Raw genomic sequence first — 10,414 nt, 5'->3', positions numbered from 1 at the left:
AATGAAATGTTAGCTGCAGCACACGTGATTACATACATAGTCTATATTATATATATATATATATATATATATATATATATATATATATATATATATATATATATATATATATATATATATATATATATATATATATATATATATATATATATATATATATATATATATATATATATATATATATATATATATATATATATATATATATATAAAACCTAAATTCCGTATTTGGAAAGTGGCAGTTTTGCATAATATTTAGAATAATTACATATGAACGATAATTTTACCAGAAGTACAATAATTTCAACCTGTATAGTACGATAATATGGCCAAAACAATCTGGCACGCTGGACTCACTTGAAGGCCGCGCCGTGTGACAACTCGAGCACGGCGGCATGTGCACTGGTAGGTAAGGCAGCGTCCAGCGGAGTGCCCTTATTTGTGAGGCATGCTGGCCCTGGAAAGCCGGTGAGTAGTGAGATAATACTATGAATATCCACTTAATCAATGCAGCATGTTTTCAGGGCAGAACGGAATGGCAGGAGAGATGTAGAGAGGTTATTCATTTCCTCACATAATTTGAGGCATTGCTCCGTACCTCCACTACTTGTTGAAGTGACACGGGTTTTCATGGGTGTTTCTTTATGGTCCCAGTGATTGACAAGATTTTTTTTTCTCCCTCACACACACACACACACACACACACACACACACACACACACACACACACACACACACACTTACATTCACTCAGCCTGTCTGTTTTTTGGTTACTTATAAATTCTCTCTCTCTCTCTCTCTCTCTCTCTCTCTGTTAGTTAGATAGTTGGTGATATGCTTCGTAAAATGAGGAGAGAGAGAGAGAGAGAGAGAGAGAGAGAGAGAGAGAGAGAGAGAGAGAGAGAGAGAGAGAGAGAGAGAGAGAGAGAGAGGTAAATAATACAATGAAAGATGAAATAATGAATGAACGAATAAATGAAAGATACACACACACACACACACACACACACACACACACACACACACACACACGAGGACAGACAGGCAAAATACGTAGAAAGTCAGAGAGAGAGAGAGAGAGAGAGAGAGAGAGAGAGAGAGAGAGAGAGAGAGAGAAACGACGAGAGAAAAAAAAACAATAAAGAAAGAAAAAAATAGCCTAAATGTTTACGTTCGTGAGAGAAAACGGAGGTCAGCTTTTTATTTTTATGGGAGACTTATGTGAATTGAAATACGCTCAGTTATTTGTACATCAGTGCTTCCCGGACTTCTCCAGCACGTGTTCCCTTTGAGTAGCACCAAACCCACCACAACCCACACATTGGTAAGCCTTCTAAGTACATACTAGTTTACATTGGCGCAGATATATTAAAAAGATTAATCACAAAAGACTAATTAAAAACATATATTCATTCCATGCAGGTGGGCTCTCCTTGACACACAGAGAAAGGCTGGTAATTCTCTGTTGTTCATTAGCTACAGTATGGGAGCCTCTGTTATACTTCGATATCTCTGTGAAGTATTGTTGTTTTTTTAACGTCAAATGGTAAATACTTAATAATGATAAGCTGAAATATAACACAGTATTAAGCCAAGCCTTCAATTCACACAAGCTTTTCAATTATTTCACATTACGCCACACAAGGGACGAGACATTGCAGTGCAAGGCCCGCCAGGACCAGTTTGAATTTGGCGCTTCAATCAGTAATGTCTAGATACTTTGACAATTACAGTTATAATGGCCTGAGATTTATTTTTACGGGCTTATAATTTTTTACATTTAATTTTCTATTAGTTTAGTATAATATAAAAGAAGTTGGTGCTTGTTATTGAAAGGTAAAAGTGTCTTGTGGATAGTTTTGCTTGCGTATTGTGCGGAGCAGGCTGGGAGGGACGACACAGTACCAGACGTCAGACACAAGGCACTATGTTTAAAGGGTGCCATAAACTGCTGCTTTATTTAACGTATTTTCGCAGAACAAGACAGTGACAGGGGCCGTGGTGGCTGCCTGCGTGTGCTGGTGCAAGCTTGGTGCCTGCCGGGAGGTGCCTGCAGTGCCACCAAGGCTAATATTGGTAAGAAACCTGCCCACCACTTGTCCAGCCAGGTAATTTGCACAGTCTGATGTAATAGGCGGTAACTATGATAGTGTTGTTACATGTCACCCACAACAACAACACAGGGCTGTCAGGTCAGTGGTTAACCTTACTGTTTATTTATTGTTAAGCCTCGTATTTCATGTTTTTGCACCTCGTTAGGAATATATTGATGTGACTCAGCATTCCACGGTGCCACAAGCTCTCCAAGCCTCCACCACAAAACTCTTACTAATTAACCATGACAGGAATTATAAAGACGTAAAAAAAATAAACTTTACTAATGTTATCAGCTGTGGTGGAGGCAGCCTTCCCCATTTGTCCGCCAATATCTGCTTCATTTCTCACTTATTGTAAGCCTAACACGTCACTAAGTGGAGCCCCATGACTAGGCTTTCATATCCGCTAGCTAGATATATCCGCCATTGCCTCATTTAGTTACGATGGAAAAATAACAGGCAAAATAGCGGCCGTTCTCTCCACTGTCAAGGGCCGCCATGATGCCTGGCTACCTCTGCCAACCTGATTCATCCTGTGGGTTTCAAAATTTTTTTGGTATTTTTCTTAACTTCTTTATTCTGCTCGTATAGCATGTTTTTATGGTTTATAAAAATAATTATTTGCTTTAGAAGTGTTTTCGTTGCTTGTGTTGAGTTGTGTTCAATTTTGTGTTGCTTTATGAAAATGTGGGGAGTTTTTTTGGCAGTATTTTGACAAACTTGTTTTTTTATTTCACGCTCTAATTACGTCTTTTGTGTTTCTAAAAATTGTTTATGATTTTCAAAATGTTTCTTCGTTCCTGTTGAGAGAAATAAGTGGACTTTAAAAATGGTTTATGGTCCTGTTAAAAGTTGTTATTACAACACTTTTTATGTTATTGTCTCTCTATTTCAGCTTGTAACTAACTTTTCATTGCTTGAAAAAATAGTTCGTATGTTTTAAAGTGTTTTATCTTGTTGTTGAGTGAAAATGGGTGGAATTTTCAGTGGTTTTTAATCGTATTTAGGTTCCAACACTTGTTTTTTACACAATTTCGGTTTTATTTGTTTACTTCTTGTTCCAGGTAACTTTTGATGGTGTAAGATGATAGTTCAGATTTTTAAAAAATTTTTACGTTCCTGAAAATTCAAATGTGGGGGACTTTTCAATGATTTAAATGGGGCCGAATATTTCAACACTTTTTCCATATTTCATTTGGATATTTTTTAAATACTACTCTGGCTGGAGCTGTTTTAATATTGTGAATATTAGTTTAAGTATTTGTCAAGTCAGAATATATAAGGCATTCCAGCCTAGCTCCATTTTTTCGAGTGGTCAATTTCGAAATGAAATCCGTTACGGTACGTAAAATTGCCGTGACGTCACGGCCGCCATCATGGACCCGGGACCTTGATCGGCTCCGCTGTCTCCTCGGTAATATTTATCGTATTTTGCAGTGTTTTCCTGGTGTTTCCACGTCTTTCTAGACTCAGACGTGTAGATAAGAGTAGAATGAGTAAGAAAATAAGAGAAATAGAGGAGGAAGATGAAGGGAGAAGGAATAGAGGAGGTGGTAAAACAGAAAAATGCTAAGAAAACAATATTTAGGTTAATTTTCCCTGCTGCCCTGTCTGTCTTTGTAGTATTTGTCTTCCTTGACAGTGCTTTCAGTGTATTGGGCGTGTTTAGGGAGTGTTGGAGTGTGTCTGGAGGTGTTTAGGGGGTGTTGGAGTGTGTGTTTTAGGGATTTGGTGATGTCTGAGTCAATATTTAGTGTTTCTGGTGTGTTTTGGGGTGTCTTAGGCTTGTTTAGGAGTGCTTTAAGTGTGCTTTGGACTGTTTTCAATGTTTTGAGATGTTTCAAGTGTATTTTGGGATGTTATGGATGAGTTTGGGTGTGTTTTGTGTGGATACGGGTGAGTTGTGTCTGCGTTTGTGGGTATTTTTGGGTATTTTAGGTCAGTCTGGGTGTGTTTTGGGGTGTTTTAATTGTGTTTTGGGCCGTTTTCAGCGTTTTGGGATGTTTTAAGTGTGTTTTGGGATGTTATGGATGAGTTTGAGTGTGTTTTGGGTTGGTACGGTGTGTTTTGGATGCGTTTTAAGTCAATTTAGGTGAGTTTTGGAGTATTTTAAGTGTGTTTGGGGATATTTTGGTGCTTTTTCGATGTGTTTAGGATGTTTTTTGTGCGTTTAGGAATGTTCTGGGTATGTTTAAGGTGTTTTAAGGTGTTTTAGTGTGATTGGACTTGCTTTTGAGGTGTTTTGGTTATGTTATAGGCATGTTGCAGGTAAGAATGGGGTCTTTGAGGGTAGAAGTGGTGTGCTTCAGGTAAAATAAAAGATTCTGGAGTGTTTTTGAGAGAGGCTGTGATAGTAGAAGCGTGTCAGGGGTGTTATAGCGTATGTTGTGATATATGAAACTACTAGATGCAAGTGTGTGACCACCACCACCACCACCAGCACAGTGGAAAAAAGGTTAGAGACAAGCGGGGAAAGTTGAAAAGTGAATAATTAAACGCTTGCTGTCTTTTATTATCTTGAGTATAAAATGGTTATATGACAATCTCTCTCTCTCTCTCTCTCTCTCTCTCTCTCTCTCTCTCTCTCTCTCTCTCTCTCTCTCTCTCTCTCTCTCTCTCTCTCTCTCTCTCTCTCTCTCTCTCTCTCTCAGCTTTGGATTAGTAACTCCGTTGACAGAAGTGACACCCGCGTTTTCTCTTCTCAGATGTAAACAAAGCGGTAGATTCCTTCCAGCTGGTGATAAAACTTCCTCTCGCTCTCCCTCACTCTCCCACGTCACGGAAGTAGTGATATAAAGCACACGAGGAGAAAGTGAGAGGATATATATAATGCTGTGTGTGTGTGTGTGTGTAAAGAAGAAAATGTTATATCTACGTGTTTAAAAGTTTCCTACATTTAAGTCAAAAGAGGCTGGCTGGCTGATGCTGCTGCTGTTGTGGATTTAATTGCTCGTCTATGTTCCTTTGTGCTGTGAGGGAAAGTGTGTGTGTGTGTGTGTGTGTGTGTGTGTGTGTGTGAAGGAAGAAAGGGTTGGTGTTTAGGGGTCTGGGATGAGAAAACGAGTGATTTGTTTTGTAGCCTTCAGAAAAAAAAATATTAAAGTTTTTACAGTGGGAAAATTTTGGTGGTGAGGGAGAATATGACTAAAATATTACCTCAAATTTAACCTAACGTGGTGGAGCTTCACACTCCTCAGCTGCTCCTAACCAAACCAAGCCTAACCCAAAGAAGCCTACCCTAACTTCTGTCTGGTGCTTCCTCCTCCCCAAGACTGCCTATCTCGTGTCTTAATCCCAAGCTAGCCTAACCAAACTTTATCTAACCTAGCCAAACCTTACCTAAGCAAGGCTAACCTAGCCAAACCTTACCTAACCTAACCTAACCTCACCTAAAGAAGCCTAGCCAAACCTAACATAGCCTAACCTAACCTCACCTAACTGAACGAAGCATAGCCAAACCTAACCTAACCTAGCCTAACCAAACCTAATCTAACCTACATCCTCTTCCCACAGCCCCACTTAACCTAACCTAATGTAACTTTCAGAGCAATGGCAACCCTCCGATCCGGCAAGCAGGTTGGCGGCAGCGATGGCGGTGGCAGCGGCAGCGGTGGTGAGGTGGACGGCAGGGACAGAGGGGCAGTACAGGCTGCGGACATCAAAGAGAAGGTGAGCAGGGTGTTGTGTTGGTGTGTGTTGCTAAGCTGAGATGTAAAGTGTTTGGTTGTCAACACGCTGCAATATTTGTCACTCAAGGCTCATGCAACACTGCCTCCATGCACAAGTGTGTCAGGAAAGTGATTTAAAGTCGTAAAAAATGTTGTTTTACTTTATTTATTTATTTATTTTGTTTTATTTTTTGTATATATAGGAGAGACACTGGTCAAAGGCAACTAAATACAATAAGAAAAATATACTGAGAAAAAAATAAAAGATAAAAAAGACCTCACGTAACTTAACCTAACATATGCTAACTTAACCTAACCTAACCTAACCTAACCTAACTTAACCTAACTTAACCTAACCTAACCTAACCAAACCTAACTTAACCTAACCTAACATAACCTAACCTAACCTAACACCCACAGAGGAACGCGCGGACAAGCAAGGTGGTATTCGGCAGTCTGATCCTGGACCTGCTCGGCTTCACAGTGGTGGTGCCTCTGTCTTCTGCTCTCCTCGACTGTTACTCCAAGCACGACTCCAGCGGCTTGTATTCCTCTCTGCTCTCCTGTGTTACTTATTACCAGCATATCATCAGCGTTCCTGCGAGGTTCCACTCTGTCTTGTTTTGGTGGTATGTGGGTGTGTTGTGTTTTGTATTGGTTTATATATTTTTAGCTTGTTTTTATTATTATTTTTTCAATTTTTTTATCCTATTATCTATTTATTTATTTTTTGTTTGTTTGTTTGTTTACAGGGTGTGTGTGTGTTTGTTTGTGTTCCTGCTGTTCAATATTGCAGCTTGTTTTCTTTATTATTGTTATTTTGTGTTTTATTCTATTTCAGTGTTCTGAGGGAGTCTTCAGGTGTTTTTGGGGTGTTTTTGGAGTGTTTTGGGGTGTTTTTGGTGTGTTGTGAAGTGTTTTGATGTGTTTTGGGGTGGTTAAGGGGTGTTTTGAAGTGTTTTGTGGTGTTGTGGAGGTGTTTTGGGATTTTTGGTGTGTTTTAAAGTGTTTTGGGATGTTTTTGAAATGTTTTGATGTGTTTTGAGATGTTTAGGAGTATTTTTGGAGTATTTTGGTGTGTTTTTGGAGTGTTTTGGGATGTGTTTGTAGTGTTTTGGGGTGTTTTGGGGTATTTTGGGATGTTTTGGTGTGTTTTGGGTTATTTTGAGAGTGTTTTGGTGTGTTTTTGGAGTGTTTCTGGGTGTTTTGGAGTATTTTGACGGTGTTTAAAGGTGTTGTGGCAGTTTAAAATATATTGTTAGTTTACTTTTTTTTAACTTTTTATTTTCTTATGCATTATTTTATTTCTTATTTATATTGTGGTGTGTTGTCGGTGTGTCCTAACCTAACCAGCCTACCCTCTCCTAACCTCCCCTCAACCCACAGGCACTGATTGGCGTGACATTCAGCATAGGCTTCACCATCGGGCACACTGTGGGGGCTGCGTTCTCCCGCTGGGGAAGTACTGTGTGGTTCGCGGCCTCGGCTGTCTATGCACGCACTCTCACTGTGGCTAACATAATATTCTTTGCTGTCTTCTTCCAGGAATCGCTGCCTGAGGTGTGTGTGTGTGTGTGTGTGTGTGTCTCTCATTTATTTTTTTTATTATGTATATTTTTTTGGTTTTTGTATAATTTTTGCTTTTTTTTTTTTCCTTTCATTTTTTCTTTCTTTGCTTATTTTGTAATTTGTTTGTATTTCCTTGTGTCTCTGAATGTTGTTAAAGAGAGGTGCATTGTGAGTAAAGCATCATTTTCTCTTTCCTTTCCTCATTTCTTTACTTTTCCCTCTTATTCCTTCCTTTCTGTCATCCTTTCTATTCATTACAAACCCTTTCTCTCATTTTCCTTACCATAAACCATCAAAACATCTTAACAATCTCATTTAAATCACTTTTCTTTTCATTATCATCTGTTTGTTTACATTCTCTTGCTTTCTTTCACTTATTAATTCATTACACTCCTGTTTGTGTGTTTAGGAATGTTTTGAGATATTTTGGGGTGTTTTGGAGGTGTTTTGGGGTGTTTTTTCAAGTGTTTTGAGGTAAATTGTCTGTTTTTGGGTATATTTGTCTGTTTTTGTCTGTTTTTTGGGTATCATTGGGGTTTTGGAGGTGTTTTGGGGGTGTTTTTGCAAGTGTTTTGAGGTAAATTGTCTTTTTTGGGTATTTTTTGGGTTTTGGAGATGTTTTGGGGGTGTTTTTGCAAGTGTTTTGAGGTAAATTGTCTTTTTTGGGTATTATTGGGGTTTTGGAGGTGTTTTTGCAAGTGTTTTGAGGTAAATTGTCTTTTTTTGGGTATTATTGGGGTTTTGGAGGTGTTTTGGGGGTGTTTTTTCAAGTGTTTTGAGGTAAATTGTCTGTTTTTGGGTGTTTAATGGTGTTTTGGGAGTGTTTTGCAAGTTTTTGAGGTAAATAGTGTGATTTGGGGTGTTTAATGGTGTTTTGAGAGTGTTTTGCAAGTGTTTTGAGGTAAATAGTTTGTTTTGGGGTGTTTAATGGTGTCTTGGTGGTGTTTCAGGGTTATATAGGGGTGTTTGGGGGTGATCTAGGGTAAGTAGTGTTATCAAGGCTGTAGTGGAAGTTACTGTGGGTTTTCAAAGGGTGTTTCCATGGTGATTCACTTGTATTTTATCCCTTGTACAGTAAAACTCCCTTTCCCTGAGTTGGCAACACTGTTTGTTTACGTTCGCTGTTGTCTCGTCGTGTGTGAATCAGATTTGTGTCTTGTTCTTCCACCGCAGGGCAGAAGGAGGAGGGACATCGGTGCCAGTTTGACCAAGGCTTGGGAGGTGATCAATCCTAGGGCTCTGTTCTCCGTCAGCTGTGTCAAGGGCCTGGGCAGAGAAGGTGTGTGTGTGTGTGTGTTTGTATGTTCAGTATTGTGTGTTTGTGTTTGTAGTATTGTTTGTGTGTTTGTAGTATTGTGTGTTTGTGTGTTTAGTATTGTGTGTGTGTTTAATATTGTGTGTGTGTGTGTGTGTGTGTGTACTAGCAAACATTCCCTTTTGTTTACTCCTGAAACACACACACACACACACACACACACACACACACACACACACACACACACACACACACACACACACACACACACACACCACCTCCCGTTCCTCCTCCTCCTTCTCTCCCTTCATTCATAAACACCTTTCTTTCTCTCTCTCTGTAGAACGCACGAAATTAATACAACTTAGCCGAGTTTACTTCCTCTACCTGTTCCTGTATTCTGGCCTGGAGTGTTAGACTGTATTCTAAAACAGTTTGGTCTCTCACCACTACTATTTTTAAAGGCCACAGAGATGATTAGCCAGATTCTCAAGAGTTATTTTCCTGATAATAATGTGGAAATCTTGTTGATTTGTCACTAAAACCATAAAATTATCCTTAAAAACCTGTCACTTTAACTAGACCCTTTTGAAAGTAGTAGAGATGCATTGCAGAAGTGTTTCAGAACAGGGACCTTAGATTTACAGTTAGATAGATATATTGTGCTTTGTAATATACTATAAGAGGTCTTCATTCACCACCAGAACAAAGGCTAACTTACAGAGACTGCCACATGTAGGCCTGATGGCTTCTTGCAGCTTCCCTTATTTTCTTATGTTCAAATGTTCTTCTGTTCATGAGACAGAGGCAAGTGGTATACAGCCATTCCCCATTTGTTTTGTTAAGTCAAGATTTTCTCTCCTCACAGCTTATGGCAAAGTCTTTCTGGTGCGGAAGGTATCGGGGAAGGATGCAGGGAAGTTGTATGCCATGAAGGTTCTGAAGAAAGCGACCATCGTACAGAAGAAGAAGACAACTGAGCACACCAAGACAGAGAGGCAGGTGTTAAGAGGCAGTGCAGCAGAGTCCCTTCCTGGTCACCCTTCACTATGCCTTCCAAACTGATGCTAAACTCCACCTTATCCTTGGTTAGTATTACCATTTGTGTGTCTGTGTGTGTGTTTGTATTTTCCCTCTCCCATGGTGAAATTACCTCATCTTCAGCTCAGTTTATCAGTGTTTATGGAAAATTCAAGGAGGGAAGGAAACTTTAATTGTGCATTTAAATCAATGTTAATTTTTTTGTTATTCCTTTTTTCTTATATCTTTCTCTGTTGCATGGTGAATTTATTGTTTATTTTTGTGTTGCTGTTCAGACTATGTCAGCGGAGGAGAACTGTTCACTCACCTTTACCAGCGAGAAAGGTTCCATGAGGATGAAGTCCGTCTCTACATTGGTGAAGTCATCCTTGCCCTTGAGCATCTGCACAAAGTAAGCCACATTGAGTACCTCACATTATGTACCATTGGGAAAACTCTAGCCTGGTATAAGAAATTCATGAAAAAAAAAAAAAAATTGGTAAACTATTTTGGGAGCATAGAAAAGTTTAATCCTCAGATAGAAAAAATTTAAGACACACACACACACACACACACACACACACACATGTATACACACACACACACACAGGCAGTGTTGCATTTTTATCACTCAGACTTACACCAGGTTAAGAGTATTCTCAATAGCAATTACAGAATACGCAGCTCCGTTTTAACTGATGGTTTTCTGTTTTGTTCTTTGCATTTGTTTAACAACTGGGATCCATTGCAGCTTGGTATCATCTATCGAGACATCAAGCTTGAAAACATCCTCCTGGACTTGGATG

At 39.2% G+C, this 10,414-nt stretch overlaps 1 protein-coding gene across 1 annotated transcript; it reads left to right on the top strand.

The window, feature by feature from the left end:
• Positions 1 to 362: 362 nt before the first annotated feature.
• LOC135114408 (uncharacterized) lies at positions 363 to 10,413 on the top strand (the record flags this gene model as incomplete). Its single annotated transcript, XM_064030311.1, is given in 9 exon segments — positions 363 to 468; positions 5,642 to 5,765; positions 6,185 to 6,397; positions 7,151 to 7,324; positions 8,507 to 8,612; positions 9,457 to 9,596; positions 9,598 to 9,676; positions 9,905 to 10,020; positions 10,360 to 10,413. Coding segments are annotated over 9 exon segments (1,026 nt in total), but the record flags the coding sequence as incomplete, so codon positions are not given.
• Between the last annotated feature and the right edge of the window lies 1 nt (position 10,414).

This window comes from Scylla paramamosain, chromosome 27, assembly GCF_035594125.1.
Source record: "Scylla paramamosain isolate STU-SP2022 chromosome 27, ASM3559412v1, whole genome shotgun sequence".
Lineage (NCBI taxonomy): Eukaryota > Metazoa > Arthropoda > Malacostraca > Decapoda > Portunidae > Scylla > Scylla paramamosain.
Note: the sequence above shows the minus strand (reverse complement) of the source record. Positions and strands in the feature narration are given on the sequence as shown.